Source organism: Oncorhynchus kisutch, linkage group LG5 (assembly GCF_002021735.2).
Source record: "Oncorhynchus kisutch isolate 150728-3 linkage group LG5, Okis_V2, whole genome shotgun sequence".
Lineage (NCBI taxonomy): Eukaryota > Metazoa > Chordata > Actinopteri > Salmoniformes > Salmonidae > Oncorhynchus > Oncorhynchus kisutch.
In genome coordinates, this window is record NC_034178.2 from 25,365,069 (window position 1) to 25,386,746 (window position 21,678).

Below are 21,678 nucleotides of genomic sequence, written 5' to 3' on the forward strand. Positions count from 1 at the left end.
ACTAAAGAGGCCTTTCTACGGACTCTCAAAAACGCCAAAAGAAAGATGCCCAGAGTCCCTGCTCATCTGTGTGAAAGTGCCTTAGTCATGCTGCAAGGAGGAATGAGGACTGCAGATGTGGCCAGGGCAATAAATTGCAATGTCCGTACTGTGAGAGGCCGATCGTCCTCACAGTGGCAGACCATGTGTAGCACCTGCACAGGATCGGAACATCCGAACATCACACCTGCGGGACAGGTACAGGATGGCAACAACAACTACCCGAGTTACACAGGAATGCACAATCCCTCCATCAGTGCTCAGACTATCCGCAATAAGGTGAGAGAGGCTGGACTGAGGGCTTGTAGGCCTGTTGTAAGGCAGGTCCTCATCAGACATCACCGGCAACGTTGTCACCTATGGGCACAAACCCACCGTCGCTGGACCAGACAGGACAGGCAAAAAGTGCTCTTCACTGACAAGTCGCGGTATTGTCTCACCAGGGGTGATTGTCGGATTTGCGTTTATCATCGAAGGAATGAGCGTTACACCGAGGCCTGTACTCTGGAGTGGGATCGATTTGGAGGTGGAAGGTCCGTCATGGTCTGGGGCGGTGTGTCACAGCATCATCGGACTGAGCTTGTTGTCATTGCAGGCAATCTCAACGCTGTGCATTACAGGGAAGACATCCTCCTCCATCATGTGGTGCCCTTCCTGCAGGTTCATCCTGACATGACCCTCCAGCATGACAATGCCACCAGCCATACTGCTCGTACTGTGTGTGATTTCCTGCAAGACAGGAATGTCAGTGTTCTGCCAAGGCCAGCGAAGAGCCCGGATCTCAATCCCATTGAGCACGTCTGGGACCTGTTGGATCAGAGGGTGAGGGCTATGGCCATTCCCCCCAGAAATGTCCAGGAACTTGCAGGTGCCTTGGTGGAAGAGTGGGTTAACATCTCACAGCAAGAACGGGCAAATCTGGTGCAGTCCATGAAGAGATGCACTGCAGTACTTAATGCAGCTGGTGGCCACACCAGATGCTGACTGTTACTTTTGATTTTGACCCCCCCCTTGATCAGGGACACATTATTCAATTTCTGTTAGTCACATGTCTGTGGAAATTGTTCAGTTTATGTCTTTACACATGTTAAGTTTGCTGAAAATAAATGTAGTTGACAGTGAGAGGACGTTTATTTTTTTTGCTGAGTTTAGTTCATATTTTTGGTAACACAACCAGGGCTCTAAATTAACATGTTTCATTGGTAGCACTGGTGCTCCCAACTTTAAAAAGTTAGGAGCACAACAAATTGTAGGAGCACCAACTGAGATATTGCATAGCCTATATGAATTATATTTTACCTTTATTTAACTAGGCAAGTCAGTTAAGAACAAAATCTTATTTTCAATGACGGCCTAGGAACAGTGGGTTAACTGCCTTGTTCAGGGGCAGAACAACATATTTTTACCTTGTCAGCTCGGGGATTTGATCTTGCAACCTTTCAGTTACTTGTCCAACGCTCTAACCACTAGGCTACCTGCTTAGTTCTACTTCTGAAGCCTTGTAAATACATTTGTTAATTATAAAAAGGTGAAATGTTGATACAAAGTCATTTGTGGAATATTAGGTTTTTCATTAATTAAAAGCACTATTTTCCTATTGAGATGCATTACATTGAAAATGATACATGGTCTCTTTAAGAGCGTCAAGTTCGTGATGACAACATGCAAGAGATCTGTCATTCATTGTTTGCTATGATCATGAAAGGAGCTATCCCTTTTCCTTTCTGTGCCACCAAATGTTTGGATATACTGGTAAAGTTACCAGGTTGTTAGCTCGGGTCTAGATAGAGGGTCTAAATATGGGTTCAGAAACAAGTAGTTTTAGCTGTAATAATGGTGCATGACACTAATGAATATGCACTTGGGAAACAACAGGTACAGCGGAGCCTTATCATTACAACAATTATTATAAAAAAATTATAAAATATATATTCTCTCTCGCACTGGTGCTCCCAAAATAAAACAGCAATATATTTTGTTGCATATGTGACCAAATTGATGGCACTTTAGAGCCCTGAACACTGCCTTATAGAGTACCACAGTAGGTGTCATAATACCCATAAAACCTAACAGTCAAACAAGGAATTGGTTCCAATAATTTTTCCACCATTCATTTTTCCCATAGGGGATTTTAGAAAAATGTCAAATAAGGGCTGTGTTTTGTGTAGGCTTACCTTAGCGTGTAAATCTCTCAAGGACAAGGTGAATGTATCAATATATTTGCCTGCATTTTCAATGACTGCCTAGGAATCGATCTAGCAATCTACACAGCTAATTAAAAATGTCTCTAGCCTAGTGGTTAGAGTGTTGGGCCAGTAACCAAAAGGTTGCTAGATCGAATGCCTGAGCTGACAAGGTACAAATCTGTCGTTCTGCCCCTGAACAAGGCAGTTAACCCACTGTTCCTAGGCAGTCATTGAAAATAAGAATTTGTTCTTAACTGACTTCCCTAGTTAAATAAAGGTTTAATAAAAGGTTCAAAAAATAAATACATATTTTAAAAAGATGTCAGCTAGAGATGACGTACAGGGATTTGTAGTTTTGTATTATGTCTACTTTGACACTAATTAGCATTTTAGAATCTGAAAGTAAATAGAGCCTAATATATTCACAAAATTCTCCTTGTCCGAGATAGTTATCAAAATGGTAAGCCCTACATGAAACACTGCCCTTATTTTAAATGTTTCTAAAATTTCCTAATGGAATAATGAATGTTAGAAAAATGATTGGAACCATTTCCCTGTTTGACCAATATGTTTTACGGGTATTATGACACCTCCACTGTGGGGCTCTATACCTGTAACTACATAGTTATAAGAGCAACTTAATGTAAAGTGTTACTAACTTGTGTTATCTTTGTCTCTATATGAATGGCTGGAGTACAATGTCACAACAACGACTACTTATTATGCAATTCTGGGAAAAGTTTACCATTTTTAACACTATACACTATACAGGACAGGGCAGTTGGGATGGCGGTGGGTACAGGAGATAAGAGGACAACACTGATACAGGTGGGCCGCCTTCCCTGGTCCCCGTCCCCAGTCCATGTCCCCTCTCCTTTGGAAGACTACTTGGCACCCATTGGGCACAATTGGGAGGGGGGGGGGGGGGGTTGCAGAGCTGAGGGTAGCTGGTACTACTATTGCTACTACACTGTAGTATTACTACAGCACTACTACAAATCTGAGGGCAGCAGACAATTGTCTACTACTACTTTATACTGTATATATCCACAGGTTAAAGGACAATAACACAGATGAACCAGCCTCGTTAACTACTTCCTACAATCCTACTTTTCATTGTTAAGTAGGTAGGTGCTTCCAGTGTTGGAACTTGGAACACAGACACACACAAAATAATACACAGTGGGCTACATCATGTCAGATACCATACATTTTGAGTTAATAATGCATGTAATGGTAATAAGCAAGTGTTATACTTTGCTTTGCCAAGTCTCTTAGTTTTCAAGCACTTTAACTGAGCCTGGGTGGAATATGCCTAGACTCAGACCTGTTTGTGCTCTTTCCTGCCAAATCCTATTTTATTGAGTTGGCAATACAGCACACACATAGATCTGGGACCAGGTTATACACAAGCTACATATGACTGGACAATAACCTTGTCTTGTCAACTCCAAAGGAACATTTCCATTCTAGAAGGTGCAGTGCTTCTAGCCTGGTTCCAGATCTGTTTGTACTGTTTTGCCTACTCCATGTCAATGGCAGCAATGAAGCTGGCAAGACATCACAAACAGATCTAGGATCAGTGCTTCACAGGAAAGGAAGATATACTGCATTCACTTTCCATAGCTATAAAAAGAAAATAAATACACTGTAGGAATTTGCAAACCATATCCTTTTCATAAAATTATTCTTCATAAATAAAAAGCTGGAAACGGTACATACGGTGCATTCGGAAAGTATTCAGACCCCTTTACCTTTTCCACATTGTTACGTTACAGACTTATTCTAAAACAAATTAAATAGTGTTTTTCCTTCATCAATCTACACACAATACCCCATAATAACAAAGCAGAAACGTTTTTTTTTTTTTTAAATAGCTAAAAATATATATATATATATATATCACATTTACATAAGTATTCAGACCCAGTACTTTGTTGAAGTACCTTCAGCAGCAATTACAGCCTCGAGTCTTCTTGGGTATGACGCTACAAGCTTGGCACACCTGTATTTGGGGAGTTTCTCCCATTCTTCTCTACAGCTCCTCTCAAGCTCTGTCTTGTTGGATGGGGAGCGTCGCTGCACAGCTATTTTCAGGTCTGTCCAGAGATGTACGATCGGGTTCACGTCTGGGCTCTGGCTGGGCCACTCAAGGACATTTGAGACTTGTCCCGAAGCCACTCCAGCGTTGTCTTGGCTGTGTGCGCAGGATCGTTGTCCTGTTACAAGGTGAACCTTTGTCCCAGTCTGATGTCTGCTCTGGTGCAGGTTTTCATTAAGGATCTCGCTGTACTTTGCTCCGTTCAACTTTCCCACGATCCTGACTAGTCTCCCAGTCCCTGAAAAACATCCAGGTTTCCTCCAGTCATAACGATTGGCATTCCGGCCAAAGAGTTCAATCTCTTTTGGCAAACTCCAAGCGGGCTGTCATGTGCCTTTTACAGAGCAGTGGCTTCCGTCTAGCCACTCTACCATAAAGGCCTGATTGGTGGAGTGCTGCAGAGATGGTTGCCCTTCTGGAAGGTTCTCCCATCTCCAGGGAAGAACTCTGGAGCTCTGTCAGAGTGACCATTGGGTTCTTGGTCACCTTTCGGACCAAGGCCCTTCTCCCCCGTTTGCTCAGTTTGGCTGAGCGGCCAGCTCTAGAAAGAGTCTTGGTAGTTCCAAACTGCTTCCATTTAAGAGTGATGGATGCCACTGTGTTCTTGGGGACTTTCAATGCTGCAGACATTTTTTTGGTACACTTCTCCAGATCTGTGCCTCGACACAATCCTGTCTCGGAGCTCTACGGACAATTCCTTTGACCTCATGGCTTGGTTTTTGCTCTGACGTGCACTGTGAACTGTGGGACCTTATAGACAGGTGTTTGCCTTTCCAAATCATGTCCAATTGAATTTACCATAGGTGGACTCCAATAAAGTTGTAGAAACATCTCAAGGATGATCAATGGAAACATAAAAAAAAAACTGTTTTCACTTTGTCATTATGGGGTATTGTGTGTAGATTGATGAGGATTTTTCATTTACTTAATACATTTTATAATAAGTCCGTAACGTAACCAAATGTGGAAAAAGTCAAGGGGTCTGAATACTTTCCTAATGCACTGTCAAAAAGACATGGGCATATCAAACACCTTTTTACCACCTTTATCGATGCAAGTTCGGATCTGGACGGATGATGAGTTTAATGCTGCATTGTTTCAAATGTCTATAGTGCAGTGCTCCAATCCTCCTTCTTCACAGGAGCAGATAGATCGTTGACTGTAATACTGTTCTGTTTTGTTATTTACATTTTAGTCATGTAGAAGACGCTTTTATCCAGAGCAACTTACAGGGGCAATTAGGGTTAAGTGCTTTGCTCAAGGGCACATCGAGAGATTTTTTTCACCTTGTTGGCTCGGGGATTCAAACCAGAAGCCTTTCAGTTACTGGTCCAACGCGCTAGCCGCTAGGCTACCTGCCACCCAGGTATAAACCATTCCTTCCCTTTTCTGAAATAGTCAGCATTTGAACAAGAATACGTCTTAAGAAAGAGTATCCCTCTTTGTTTCAGTAATAACACAGAGAGTGTATTCTGATATGTTGGAGTATTTTTTCCTCAAACAAGTTTCAGAAACAGTGGATAAAGTAAGAATGTGGTTTGAAAACAGTGATTCAGTCCAAAGTAAGACACCACATACGCTTAACATGGGAGAGCACGCTGCCCAGGCATCCATCCCTTTATAGGGCACCAGAGTTCTCTCCTCATAGGGGATAAGGGCCATCTCATTCCACTTCCTTGCCCTCTACATCAACCACAATCTACCACAGTGGCATGGGGGTAGGGGAATCCTCCATACTCTTATGGTCTATGGACCATCTCAGCCACCCACTCCATAGGGAGTTCAACAGTGTCCACCACATACCTGCCCTGTCAATCGACCACAAGCGATCACCGTTTGGCTCTTCCCCAAGTCACCTTTTACTCGATTTCTCTAAGGTTATCCTATCCTCCATACTGGTGTGGCCAGGAGTTGAAACAGCAGTGGGTAGGAAAATTAGGGAGTAGGGGCAGGTAACCAATCACCTGGCTGAACCAGCTCCACTCCTATTGCATTCTTGGACCTTGGCTCTGCATTTTGGTGTCCCGCTGTGCAATCTCTTCCTGCTTCAGTCACATGACCATCCTGCTCTGGTACACACTATCCGGGAAGAAGTTACCCTTTGACACAGATCTACGATCAGTTTACCCTCCTCGAACCCTAACCTTAATGCATTGGAGGAGAACATAGTAAACCTGACCTTAAATCAGTGTCTTGGGGTGACCTCCACCCCTCCCTAGGAGACACAGCAGCAGCTGTGCCCCTTTAGTTCCTCATCATCTATTGGCTGTTTCAGTTTGAGGATGGGTGGGTCCCCGCTGGCCGGGGTGTAGTAAACTGCGCTGCCATTGGAGGAGACCAGCGGCATGCGGGAGTCCACAGGGCTCTGGGGCTCGGTGGTTTCTGTGGAGCCGTTTCCAAGGTGACCGTTGAGGAGAGGGTGGTTGAGCAGCTTGGCGGCCGACCTCTGCTTTTTCAGTTCTGATAGTGTCTGAGCACGCTCCCTGGGCAAGGAGGAAGAGTCCTCGGGCAGCGGAATGGACGTCATACTCTTCGTGTCAGGGGATGGAGCCTCACCATTGGTGGCCGGCGACTGACTGGGAGCGGGAGTAGACGTCGTCGTGGAGATGATGCCGTTTTGTTTGATGATGCCATTAGGATCTTTAAGGATTTTCTGGAGCTTGGGCCTCTCCGCTGCTGGCTTCACTGGAATCACCTGGGAGACAGAGAACATTAAGATTACTGTTACTAACGGTTACTCAACACTGTTACCAACTACTGCTATCAATTACTGTAACAAACCTTTACTCTGATTTCCTCCACAAATGAAATAGGCGGCTAGTTGACTAACTAGACTAGAGGCTGGTCATTACTTTGTCAAATTATAAGCTGCATGGTCTTGTTTACACACACAAATATGATTTGCATTTGTGATAGGAGAAACATTCCTCCATACTAACCATAGTAACAGTCGTATTGATCAGATGGCTGTTCTCCTGGTCTGACTCCTTCTCTTTCTCCTGCTCCTCCCTCCCTCCTTCCCTCCCACCTCTCCACACGATGGCCTCGGTCTCGTATTCCTTCACACGAAGGTTGTGTCTGTCAGACAGGCTGGCCCGCCGCACCACTTTCCTATACAGAGAGGAGGAGAAGGAGGTCCAGGAATTAGTTCAGAGGTCATGGTTTCTTTGTCCTAATCCTGGCACACTTTAGTTTTATCCCAGGATAGTAACTGGGATTTCCAGCACTAACACACCTGATTCGGCTAATAAGATAATGCAGCTATTAGTTCAATTGTGTATTAGTGCTAGGCTGTAAAACAAAAACAGCCCATCCCTTGTGTTGTGGCTCGCCATTGAACAGCACCCACTGCAGAAGAAAATAGTGAGAGAAAAAAACAACTAGTGTGCAGTTTTCCTCTCTGTCCAGCAGGGGTCAGTACATACCCACGGCTGCCTGCGCTGGACGTCCTCCTACACAGGGAGGTCTTGTGTTTGAGCTGAGACTTCATGATAATATCATGTTTGTGTTTCAGGTCCAGCAGGATGGCACGGAACTCCTCGTCCTCGCACAGGTCTACAGGTCACAGAAAGGTCAGCAGTCAGAGCTCACACATAAACCAAAACACAACAATCCACAACTTCTGCTCTGGGGTGGCCGTGTGGGGTTCCTATTGGGTTTTAGACCCTAGTACAGTGATCACTTACACAGTATAGCATCATCGTTCTCATGATAAACAGCCGGTCGGGGCAGACCACAGAGATAGAACAACAGAGAGGTCATAAGGTTCTCTAAAGTTTTGATCTCTATAGGGCCGACTTACCAATGGGTGTCTCCTCTAGGTAGGTCTTGGCATTGAGACTGGCACCATGAGAAACCAACAGCTCTGCTACATGCATCTGGAACAATGGAGAGTATCTATGAGTATTTACATGGCCACCCACAATCACGTTCAGAGAGTGTGTGTGTTTGTGTTCATTTGTATGCATCTGTGTGTGTATGCGTCTGCCCTTGTGTGCCTGAGCCCGTGTATACGTGTGCCCGTGTATGTTTCTGTGCACTCCTCGTGTGTCCATGCTCCCCTGTGTGTGTGTGTGTGTGTGTGTGTGTGTGTGTGTGTGTGTTTGTTACCTCACCTGACCCCAGCAGGCTGCGGCGTGGAGCGGCTGCCATCCGTCAGTGTCTCTCAGGTCCATCCTGGCCCCTCCCTCCAGCAGCAGCTCTGCACCCTGGACGTAGCCATTAGCTGCTGCAATGTGAAGCTGCATGGGGTTACAGGAGAGGAGACCGATGGAATGTAGTCAGTTTAGAGTGTTCGCTACTTCAACACATTCCCTGCCTATTTTGATATATACGGTATCTAATGTCCTCTTGGGATCCTTTTGTATCACTCTTTCTGTCCTTTCTCAGAAATATATTAACCATCGATAGACTGGGACCGAAGTTGGAAGCTAACTCTGATAGGGCTGTTACGGTGACCGTATTACCGGTACTACCACCACACCAGCATTCACGAGTCATGACAGCAGTCAAATTATATGGTAATTAGGCTTCTCCAAGCTATGATGCTGCTTGATGGTCATTAGTAGCATATCAAACCTGCTAACTGCCTGGTACTCAGCACTCTATTGTCCCTCTAATCACTCTGACATCAACGCAAATGTGATCTAAAATGTAAATCAAACACTTCAGGAGTAACCATGAGCTGATGTTGCATAACATTTCTACTGGCTATGCAATTGCATGAGAAAACAGAGTGTTGATGGCCTCTATTAAAAATACTTTTCTATAGGCTTGGCCTACTATATTTATTTATGAACTTTCTGAATATTAAGCACATTGCTTCACTTTACAACAGGAGTATAGCCTTACTGGCTGGTATGAAGATGAAACATGGTAAAAGCTTCTTCCATTCGTTATTTACAGTGCATTATAAAAGTATTCAGACCCCTCCACTTTGTTACATTACAGCCTTATTCTAAAATGGATGAAATATTTTTCCCCCCTCAATCTACACACAATACCCTATAATGACAAAGCGAAAACAGGTTTTTTGAAATGTTTGCAAATGTATTAATAATAAAAAACTGAAATACCTCATTTACATAAGTATTCAGACCCTTTGCTATGAGATTTGAAATTGAGCTTAGGTGCATCCTGTTTCCATTGATCATCCTTGAGATGTTTCTATAACTTGATTGGAGTCCACCTGTAGTAAATTCAATTGATTGGACATGATTTGGAAAGGTACACACCTGCCTATATAATGTCAGAGCAAGAACCAAGCCATGAGATCAAAGGAATTGTCAGTAGACAGGATTGTGTCGAGGCACTGTGGGAACTCAAATCATGTCCAATCAATTACATTTACCACAGGTGGAATCCAACATCTCAAGGATGATCAATTGAAACATCTCATAACAAAGGGTCTGAATACGTATGTAAATAATTTATTTTTGTTATTTTTCATACATTTGCTAAAATAAAATGAAAAACTGTTTTAACTTTGTCATTATGGGGTATTGTGTCCATTGATAAGGAAAAAAACATTTAATCAATTTTAGGATAAGGCTGTAACGTAACAAAATGTAGAAAAATTCAAGGGGTCTGAATACTTTCCTAATGCACTGTATTATTTAGTATATGTAAAGACAACATTAAATTAAGAATAGTCTGATTGGTGACAATATTAACCTATCACTTGTGAATGATGCCCAGCTTGTGCATTAAGGCATGAAACAGCGCAAAATCATAGTCACACACCTCATGTATCCTAGCCCATAGGCCTATATGTTTTAATAAGGTTAGTATCACACCTCATGTATCCTAGCCCATAGGCCTATATGTTTTAATAAGGTTAGTATCACACCTTATGTATCCTAGCCCATAGGCCTATATGTTTTAATAAGGTTAGTATCACACCTCATGTATCCTAGCCCATAGGCCTATATGTTTTAATAAGGTTAGTATCACACCTCATGTATCCTAGCCCATAGGCCTATATGTTTTAATAAGGTTAGTATCACACCTCATGTATCCTAGCCCATAGGCCTATATGTTTTAATAAGGTTAGTATCACACCTCATGTATCCTAGCCCATAGGCCTATATGTTTTAATAAGGTTAGTATCACACCTCATGTATCCTAGCCCATAGGCCTATATGTTTTAATAAGGTTAGTATCACACCTCATGTATCCTAGCCCATAGGCCTATATGTTTTAATAAGGTTAGTATCACACCTCATGTATCCTAGCCCATAGGCCTATATGTTTTAATAAGGTTAGTATCACACCTCATGTATCCTAGCCCATAGGCCTATATGTTTTAATAAGGTTAGTATCACACCTCATGTATCCTAGCCCATAGGCCTATATGTTTTAATAAGGTTAGTATCACACCTTATGTATCCTAGCCCATAGGCCTATATGTTTTAATAAGGTTAGTATCACACCTCATGTATCCTAGCCCATAGGCCTATATGTTTTAATAAGGTAAGTATCACACCTCATGTATCCTAGCCCATAGGCCTATATGTTTTAATAAGGTTAGTATCACACCTCATGTATCCTAGCCCATAGGCCTATATGTTTTAATAAGGTTAGTATCACACCTTATGTATCCTAGCCCAAGTGTCCAAATAACTTCATCTGCACATTCATCACATTCAATTCATCACATCACATTCAAGCACATTCATCTGCTTTCTAACCGGTGTCGAGTTTAACTGGCACACATAAGCTACGCGGGATTTTCTACTTTGGAGGAGATCATTTCCCCCATAAAAAATGCACTTTTATAATAAAAGCATTACATGCATAATCGCATTTGCCGTCACTTTCGAGAGCAGTGTTTTCCAGCTCATTGATTACATTTTGGAACATTTGCGCGTATAGCCTACTGCCGTGTGCAGTACTACATTGCTGTGCTTATGATGTGAAGAAATTGCCTAATAGTTTATCAACATTTTAAGCTAAATGGTCAGCCTCATTGCTTTTTAAAGTTTTTTTGATGCGAGTGGTTGTATTCATTTGGGATCTATCGCATCTCCCGACCTGTTGTAGCGTAGGTTTGGAATATTTATTTATTGCACAGAAGGACAAGTTGACCAATAGAATAGGTCATTTTTTGTGCTATGGGGGATGGTAGATTGACATGGGCTAGTGATTTTGCTGTTGGCCTACTAATCTCGTTGGATGACAAAAAGAGAGGTGCTTCGGAGCACGGCAGCTGGAAAATTGAAATGACTATTAGCTTATTATATTCAGCCCAAGGGCACAACGGCCACAAAAGGTATGGATTTTTTAGGGTGCATTTAAGGCCACACAAGGAGGATGCCGCCGGGAAATTCAAGGCCTGGTGAGAATATTATCAAGTGCTTGTCAAATTGTGAATGAGAGAGTGATGAAGTGTGTGCAGCTTGCCACTTTTTTCAAATCATCATTATAGTCCCATCATGCAGCCTTAGAATGTAACATATACATATATACAAAACATATAGCCCAAAGTTTGTATCACAACTAAAGTTCTAAATTAAACATACAGGAGGACCAGTTTCTTTGTTAACCGCTCAAAACAGAATAGCCGCATGTGCGCACTTCCTTTGAAATGGTTTGGAAAAAAATATGTCCAATTGTGATCTTCATACTATAAAATTAAAATATGCCACAGAATCCGAAGCAAATCTTGTCTGCTAAATGAACTAGCGTGAAGAAATAGCAATCTTTTTTTTAAATGGTCTGTTTGAGATACAAGTTTGAGGTGTTTTTTTTTGTGTTCTTTCTCCAATTTATGCTTTATCCACAAATATAAGTATAGTATGAGTCAATAACATTTGGGTATGAGTTAACAGAATATGAACTTTAAAAAAAAGTGAGATTTTCACAAGACAGCTACTTTAAAGATTACCGCTGGTTGACAGTCAGCCAAAAGGATCATCCCTTGTCCTCGCCTGGCCTTTCACGCCTGCCTGTACATCTTTCTCTCTCTCCGACTCTCTCTCTCTCTGTGTGTGGGTCTCCCTCTATGTGTGTGTGTGTGTGTCTCCCTCTATGTGTGTGTGTGTGTGTGTGTGTGTCTCCCTCTATGTGTGTGTGTGTGTGTGTGTGTGTGTGTGTGTGTGTGTGTGTGTGTGTGTGTGTGTGTGTGTGTGTGTGTGTGTGTTTGAAAGGTTGACCTTTCCCAGTAAACTAGATGCATAAATACTAATCCATGTTATGTGGCCATTGACTGGTTACTGTATATGACCTTTGGCTCATTATTTTGGGATAGTATACTTTAATGTCCTCTTCCTGATTTGTTTTATTCAATTGTGTTTATTTTCGATTGAGACAAATCCTTTCATGCAGTGTTTTTATATCATAATCCTTAATCACAGCATGTGATCCTCACAGTAGGCTAGGCACTGGCATGACACATTCCTTTACAACCTATACTACATTCTCATTGCCACAGCTACTCATTCGGATTCAGTTCCTTCAGTTCTTCAGTTCAAAGCACACAAAAAGTAAAAGCACCACTGTACATTATATCTCTTTATGCATATAGTACCAGTCAAAAGTTTGGACAAACCTATTCATTCGAGGGTTTCTCTTTATTTTTACTATTTTATACATTGTAGAATAATAGCGAAGACATAAAAACTATGAAATAACACATATGGAATCATGTAGTAACTTAAAAAGTGTTAAATCAAAATATATTTTAGATTCTTCAAAATATAAACTACCATAACAAAGAAAGTCACACATTCCATGTGTAATCTCCCAGCAATTTAATGGGCATTTACCAATGTTTCGGCATCACTGTGCCTTCCTCAGGGTGCTTCCTCAGATTCTTCAAAATAGCCACCCTTTGCCTTGATGACAGCTTTGCACACTCTTGGCATTCTCTCAACCAGCTTCACCTGGAATGCTTTTCCAACAGTCTTGAAGTAGTTCCCACATATGCTGAGCACTTGTTGGCTTCTTCTCCTTTACTCTGCAGTCCAACTCATCCCAAACCATCTCAATTCGGTTGAGGTCAGGTGATTGTGGAGGCCAGGTCATCTGATGCCGCACTCCATCACTCCTTCTTGGTTAAATAGCCCTTACAAAGCCTGGAGGTGTGTTGGGTCATTGTCCTGTTGAAAAACTAATTATAGTCCCACTAAGCGCAAACCAGATGGGATGGATTATCGCTGCAGAACGCTGTGGTAGCCATGCTGGTTAAGTGTGACTTGAATTTTAAAAACATTCACTGACAGTGTCACCAGCAAAGCACCCCCACCCCATCACACCTCCATGCTTCACGGTGGGAACCACACATACGGAGATCATCCGTTCACCTACTCTGTGTCTCACAAATACACTGCGGTTGGAGCCAAAAATCTCAAATTTGGACAGATTTCCACCGGTCTAATTCCATTGCTCGTGTTTCTTGGCCCAAGCAAGTCTCTTCTTCTTATTGGTGTCCTTTAGTAGTGTTTAAAAAATAATAATTGCAATTCGACCATGAAGGCCTGATTCACACAGTCTCCCCTGAACAGTTGATGTTGAGATGGGTCTGTTAATTCAACTCTGTGAAGCATTTATTTGGGCTGCAATCTGAGGTGCAGTTAACTAATGAACTTATCCTCTTCAGCATAGGTAACTCTGGGTCTTCCTTTCCTGTGGCGGTCATCATGAGAGCCAGTTAAATCATAGCGCTGGATGGTTTTTGATACTGCGCTTGAAGAAATTGAAGAAATTTTCCAGAATGACTAACCTTCATGTCTTAAAGTAATGATGAACTATCGTTTCTCTTTGATGATTTGAGTTGTTCTTGCCACAATATGGACTTGGTCTTTTACCAAATAGAGCTCTTCTGTGTACCACCCTTACCTTGTCACAACACAACTGATTGGATCAACCGCATTAAGAAGGAAAGAAATTGCACAAATGTACTTTTAACAAGGCACGCCTGTTAATTAAACTGCATTCCGGGTGACTACCTCATGAAGCTTGTTGAGAGAATGCCAAGAGTGTGCAAAGCTGTCAAGGCAAAGGGTGGCTACTTTGAAGAATCTCAAATAGAAAATATGTTTTGATTTGTTAAAAACTTTTTTTCATTTGGACCTCTATCTTTTATTTGAATTTGAATTACTTGTTAAACAAAATCTCTTTCTCTAAGCAATTGTTCTTGAATAAAATAATATAATTGAAAAAAATACAAATAAATGGTGCATACAATATAGCTCAGGATTTGTATTATTTATTTTATAGTCTTTTTTGCTCATCTTCATCAAGGGATCCAATACTTCCAGAAGACTGGTTGTATATATCATCTCACCAGAGTAGCTCCTTGTGAGTCGTGGCGGTTGACGTCCTCTCCCGCAGTCAGCAGCTCCTGGATATCTCCCATCATTCTCCTCTCTACAGATGCCCGGGTCTCGTTGATCATCTCCTGGGTGATGCCTGTCAATCAAAAACAGATAAGAAGTGATATAAGTCAGACAGACAGACAGACAGATGACACCCTGTTCTGAACCACATCTCTTCCAGCATGGTACCAACAACTACCATATATATGTTGGATGCGTAACCAGGCCAGTAGAGTGCATTCGGAAAGTATTCAGACCACTTGACTTTATCGACATTTTGTTACATTACAGCCTCATTCTAAAATGGATTAAATGCACATTTTTACTCAAATCTACACACAATACCCCATAATGACAAAGCGAGAACAGTTTTCTATGTGCAAAAAAAAAAAAAAATGAAAACCCTTATTTACATAAGTATTAAGACCCTATGCGATGAGAAGTTGAGAAGCTGAAGTGCATCCTGTTTCCATTGATAATTTTTGAGATGTTTCTACAACTTGGAGTTCACATGTGGTAAATTCAATTGAAAGGACACACATCTGTCTATTTAAGGTCCCACAGTTGACAGCGGATGTCAGATCAAAAACCAAGCCATGAGGTTGAAGGAATTAACCGTAGAGCTCAGAGACAGGATTGTGTCAAGACACAGATCTAGAGAAGGGTACCAAAACATCCCCAAGAACACAGTGGCCTCCATTATTAAATGGAAGAAGTTTGGAACCACTAAGACTATTCCTAAAGTTGGCAGCATCAGACTGTTGGGATGTTTTTCAGTGGCCGGGACTGGGAGACTAAGTCAGGATCGAGGGAAAGATGAACGGAGCAATGTACAGAGAGATCCTTGATGAAAACCTGCTCCAGAGTGCTCAGGCCCTCAGACTGAGACGAAGGTTCACCTTCCAACAGGACAACAACCCTAAGCACACAGCCAAGACAACGCAGGAGTGGCTTCGGGACAAGTCTCTGAATGTCCTTGCGTGGCCCAGCCAGAGCCTGGATTTGAACGCAACACGTAAAGAGTTGGTCCCATGTTTCATGAGCTGAAATAAATACGCACAAAATGCTTATTTCTCTCAGTTTTTTGTGCACACATTTGTTTACATCTCTGTTAGTGAGCATTTCTCCTTTGCCAACATAATCCGTCCATCTGACAGGTGTGGCAAATCAAGAAGCTGATTAAACAGCATGATCATTACACAGGTATATCTTGTGCTGGAGACAATAAAGGCCACTGTAAAATGTGCAGTTTTGACCCACAACACAATGCCACAGATGTCAAGTTTTGAGGGAGCGTGCAATTGGCATGCTGACTGCAGAAATGTTCACCTTGCCAGAGAATTTAATGTTAATTTCTCTACCATAAATCACCTCCAAAATCATTTTTGAGAATCTGTCAGTATGTCAAACTGGCCTCACAAGCGCAGACCACGTGTAACCACGTCAGCCTAGGACCTCCATGTCGGGCTTCTTTACCTGCGGGATCGTCTGAGACCAGCCACGCAGACAGCTGATGAAACTGTGGGTTTGCACAACTGAATAATTTCTGCGGAACCTGTCAGAAACCGTCTCATGGAAGCTCATATGTGTGCTCGTCGTCCATACCAGGGTATTGAGACGACTGCAGTTCAGCGTCGTAACTGACTTCAGTGGGCAAATGCTCACCTTCGATGGCCAATGGCTTGCTGGAGAAGTGTGCTCTTCATGGATGAACACCGATTTCAACTGTACCGAGCAGATAGCATACACTGTATGGCGTTATGTGGGCGAGCGGTTTGCTGATGTCAACGTTGTGAACAGAGTACCCCAAGGTGGCGTTGGGGTTATGGTATGGGCAGACATAAGCTATGGACAATGAACACAATTAAATTTTATTGATGGCAATTTGAATGCACAGAGATACCGTGACGAGATCCTGATGCCCATTGTTGTTCCATTTATCTACTGCCATCACCTCATGATACAAGAGGGCCGCCGTACTGGATGGCCACCGTTTTGCAAGCTCTGACTCACCTTTGCTATTTTGTCATTTATTTTTACACTATTTTCACGAAATGTAACCTCTATAATTTCTTACAACTGACAAGAACTCTTGAACATCAGATCAGCAGTTCATTTACCCCAATTTCTACTTCGACTCATGTGCTCTCTCTGTAATTCCAACCCAATTTTCGGGCTACCCAAGATGAAACACTGGTGTTACAGAGGCAATATAGGAGAGATCCTGGAGAGAATAAAGCAAAGGCAAAACCTGCCACCTCTCCCCTCCTGGCTAATGTATGACGGATGACCTCCGATCGTGGATTTGCTACCAACGGGACTCTCGGACCTGCAATATTCTTTGCTCTTCAGAAACATTGCTCTTGGACAAGATACCCCCCACGGCTATACAACTCGATGGATTCCCCATTCACAGCACAGTGGTGGTGGGGGGTGGGGGGGGGTTGCCTCTCCTTCAACCCCAACTAGTGTGCCAATTCCAGCGCGGTTGAAGTGTCGACCACTTTTTACCAATCTTGGAAAACCTGATGGTCAAATGCCGACCCTTCTATCTCGAGGGAGTTTTCAGATGTTATTGTGACTGCTGCATACATTCTATCTCAGGACAATAAAATTAACAAGCTGGAGTTTAACGAACTGTACAAGGCTATTAACAAGCAGGAAACCCTACAGCCAAAGGCTGCCTTTCTGGTTGCCAGCAATTTATTTTGGCGTCACTAAGACACGAGATGTCCAACTTCCATCAGCACGTCTCCAATGTCATTAGTGGCGATAAACAAACAAGCACACAAGGCCCACCCTCGTTCCACCATTTGGAAAATCAGATCATGACTCTGTACTGTTGCTTCCTGTTTACAAACAGAAGCTAAAACAGGAAGTACCTGCAATTCGCTTGGTTGAGAAATGGTCACCAGAAACAGAGGTTATGCTACAGAACTGCTTTGCTATCGCTGGAATATGTTTTGAGAATCTGACGATAACATTGATGAGCTAACCACCTCCATCACCGTCTTCATTAGAAAATGCATCTGCGACATTGTACCCATGGTGAAGGTTCGCTGCTTCACCAATCAAAAGCGCTGGATTAACACCAAGGTTGGTGCTAAACTAAAGAGCAGGGCTACCCCACACAGAGCTTTCGTATACAATCCTGATGCTACGGCCGAGAGGAATAAGTACAAGAAGGCCTGCTATGACCTCCGCAGAGTCATCAAACAAGCAAAAGGACAATATAGAAATAAGGTGGAATCATATTACACAGGCTCCAAAGCCCGCCACACGTGCCAGGGGCTACAGTCCATTATGATTACAAATGAAGACCCAACCAGGATCTGGCCAATGTCATGATGGTCCTGTGAGGATCAGAATGGGTCAGATCATCTTGGCGGTGGATGACAGTAACCAGAACCTCTCTCACCCACAGAGGGGAGGAGGGAACTGGACCGGTTTGACAGCTCACACCCTGTCGTAAATTAAAGGAAAGGAGATCCAGAGAGGTCTCCCTCTCCAATATTAACCAAAGGAATGTCTTTGTAAACAGTCTTCCCGCCGAAACTTTCACAGTTTCTGAAGTGAATACTGTAACAATATTTCTAAGAATGCGGGGAATGGTCGGAGATGATCTATAGAAAATGAATGTCATGTTGGTTTTTATTTTGTGATGTAATTAAAAAGGTTATAAAGGAAATACTGTAACTTGGAAAGTACACTGCTCAAAAAAATAAAGGGAACACTAAAATAACACATCCTAGATCTGAATGAATTAAATATTGTTATTAAATACTTTTTTCTTTACATAGTTGAATGTGCTGACAACAAAAATCACACAAAAATGTGATTTCCATTGATAATTTATCAACCCATGGAGGTCTGGATTTGGAGTCACACTCAAAATTAAAGTGGAAAACCACACAACAGGCTGATCCAACTTTGATGTAATGTCCTTAAAACAAGTCAAAATGAGGCTCAGTAGTGTGTGTGGCCTCCACGTGCCTGTATGACCTCCCTACAACGCCTGGGCATGCTCCTGATGAGGTGGCGATGGTCTCCTGAGGGATCTCCTCCCAGACCTGGACTAAAGCATGGATGGAGCGAGACATGATGTCCCAGATGTGCTCAATTGGATTCAGGTCTGGGGAACGGGCGGGCCAGTCCATAGCATCAATGGCTTCCTCTTGCAGGAACTGCTGACACACTCCAGCCACATGATGTCTAGCATTGTCTTGCATTAGGAGGAACACAGGGCCAACAGCACCAGCATATGGTCTCACAAGGGGTCTGAGGATCTCATCTCGGTGCCTAATGGCAGTCAGGCTACCTCTGGCGAGCACATGAAGGGCTGTGCGGCCCCCCAAAGAAATGCCACCCCACACCATGACTGACCCACCGCCAAACCGGTCATGCTGGAGGATGTTGCAGGCAGCAGAACGTTCTCCACGGTGTCTCCAGACTGTCACATGTGCTCAGTGTGAACCTGCTTTCATCTGTGAAGAGCACAGGGCGCCAGTGGCGAATTTGCCAATCTTGGTGTTCTCTGGCAAATGCCAAACGTCCTGCACTGTGTTGGGCTGTAAGCACAACCCCCACCTGTGAACGTTGGGCCCTCATACCACCGGAACAAGAGAGTCTGTTTCTGATGGTTTGAGCAGACACATGCACATTTGTGGCCTGCTGGAGGTCATTTTGCAGGGCTCTGGCAGTGCTCCTCCTCCTCCTCCTCCTTGCACAAAAGGCGGAGGTAGCGGTCCTGCAGCTGGGTTGTTGCCCTCCTACGGCCTCCTCCACATCTCCTGATGTACTTACTGGCCTGTCTACTGGTAGCGCCTCCATGCTCTGGACACTACGCTGACAGACACAGCAAACCTTCTTGCCACAGCTCACATTGATGTCCCATCCTGGATGAGCTGCACTCCCTGAGTCACTTGTGTGGGTTGTAGACTCAGTCTCATGCTACCACTAGAGTGAATGCACCGCCAGCATTCAAAAGTGACCAAAACATCAGCCAGGAGGCATAGGAACTGAGAAGTGGTCTGTAGTCACCACCTGCAGAACCACTCCTTTATTGGGGGTGTCTTGCTAATTGCCTATAATTTCCACCTGTTGTCTATTCCATTTGCACAACAGCATGTGAAATTTATTGTCAATCAGTGTTGCTTCCTAAGTTTGATTTCACAGAAGTGTGATTGACTTGGAGTTACATTGTGTTGTTTAAGTGTTCCCTTTTTTTTGAGTAGTGTCTATCCCCTTTATCTGTCAAGTTTCCATCCAATACGTTGTGCATGTAATATGAATTAATATGAATCCCAGACTAGACCAGAACATCGCCAGGCTGCAGTTGCACATGTAAAGTGGTTCAAACTCTGACCATCAACACAAGGTGGAGACAATCACTGGTACAGCTTATTACCGGTCCTAAGCCAAATATCTAGAAAAGCGAATCTAAGTGGGACCATCCTACTACTCTTCTCAAATCACCGTAGTATGCTACTCTCATCACCAATGGGAACCGTCGACATGGCTGGCTAACCACTTCCAAGGAGCATCTTCCAGAGTGAACAACAGTAGAAGACGGGAAAGCGTGCCACTGAAAGGCCAACTACCTTCCTAAGGAGGGCTGGTTCCGACAGAGATAAACGGCGAACGAAGCCATTCACATGTGACGTTAAACACATTCATGATTTCTTATTCCAAACAGGTGGTGGTTCATGTGCAAAGTATATGATTACTGTGAAAATAGTTTCTAAAATGTATCAATGACAAGTGTCTCTTTCTCTCTCTCTCCCCACTTCATGTCATTGTGTAAAAAAATGAATAAATAAAAAAATCAACATAGTGTCTGCTAGGGACCTTTTCCTCATGTATTAAGTGTGTATGTTTATTCTGTGTCATTTATTTATCTAGTAAATAAATAATTAAACCATTTTGTGTAGTACTGAATCACAAGTAAGGCTGGGGTTTTGCAGATCCAAGAAAGTTCTGACTGTTCAGAATGATGATATGATAAGAGGTTCTGATTTAATATGTTGACTGTTTTATGGATGTGAAAAGTAAAGACCTTTCGAGTTTAATTCGGGAGATCTTTAAGCAACTGCTCTCGTGGTGCCCCAAATTCCGAATTACTTAATTGTTACATGATTCGTTTAAATCGGGTAACAATTAAACATAGTTAGTGGATTCGATAAATAACAGTCATCAGATTAATGAAAGTAAAGTCACGACACAAACAATGCCTCTACCAGACAAACTTATTGTATTTTGGCACACTTTGACAACAACAACATCGAACCGGGTGAGGGCCAGCACTGACCTAGAGGACTGGGTGATGTAACTCTCCAAAGCCGACGTGAGAAAGGTCTTTAATCAGGTCAACACCCGCAAGGCTGCGGGCCCCATTGGTATTCCAGAGCGTGTTCGCAGAGCATGCCGCGAACAGCTGTCAGGCATAATCTCTGTCATTTTCAACCTCTTCTTGTCCCAGTCTGTAATCCCCACGTTTTAAAATGACCACAATCATTCCTGTTCCTAAGAACTCTAAGGTTTCATGCCACGATTGCCATGATTACCGCCCTGTAGGACTCACTTCTGTAACCATGAAGGTTAGTTATAGCACACATTAACTCCATCATCCTAGCCACCCTAGACCTACTCCAATTTGCATACCACCCCAACAGATCCATAGACAACGCAATCTCAATTGCTCTCCACACTGCCCTTTCCCACCTAAATACGACGAATATCTACGTGAGAATGCTGTTCATTGACTACAGCTCAGCGTTCAACGCCATTATCCCCTCCAAGCTCGTCACCAGGCTTAGGACTCTGGGTCTGAACACCTACCTCTGCAACTAGATCCTGGACTTCCTGATGGGCTGACCCAAGGTGGTGAGGGTAGGCAACATCACCTCCACCACGCTGACCCTTAACACAGGGGTCTCACAGGGGTACGCTTAGTCCCCTTCTGTACTCCCTTTTATCCCAGGACTGGGTGGCCACGCACAACTCCAACACCATTATCAATTTGGCTGACGACATGACG

The 21,678-nt window shown here is 43.1% G+C and overlaps 1 protein-coding gene across 1 annotated transcript in view; it reads right to left on the reverse strand.

Moving 5' to 3' along the window:
- Positions 1-5,235: 5,235 nt before the first annotated feature.
- The window catches only part of LOC109890799 (protein phosphatase 1, regulatory subunit 16B), a 118,814-nt gene continuing 102,371 nt past the window's right edge, over positions 5,236-21,678 (reverse strand). The window contains exons 6-11 of the mRNA XM_020482836.2: positions 14,612-14,736; positions 8,442-8,567; positions 8,129-8,204; positions 7,752-7,881; positions 7,266-7,437; positions 5,236-7,021 (exon numbers count right to left, since the gene is read on the reverse strand). Coding sequence (XP_020338425.2) covers positions 6,542-7,021; positions 7,266-7,437; positions 7,752-7,881; positions 8,129-8,204; positions 8,442-8,567; positions 14,612-14,736 — 1,109 coding nt within the window. The 3' untranslated portion in view covers positions 5,236-6,541. The remainder of the gene's footprint in view (positions 7,022-7,265; positions 7,438-7,751; positions 7,882-8,128; positions 8,205-8,441; positions 8,568-14,611; positions 14,737-21,678) is intronic.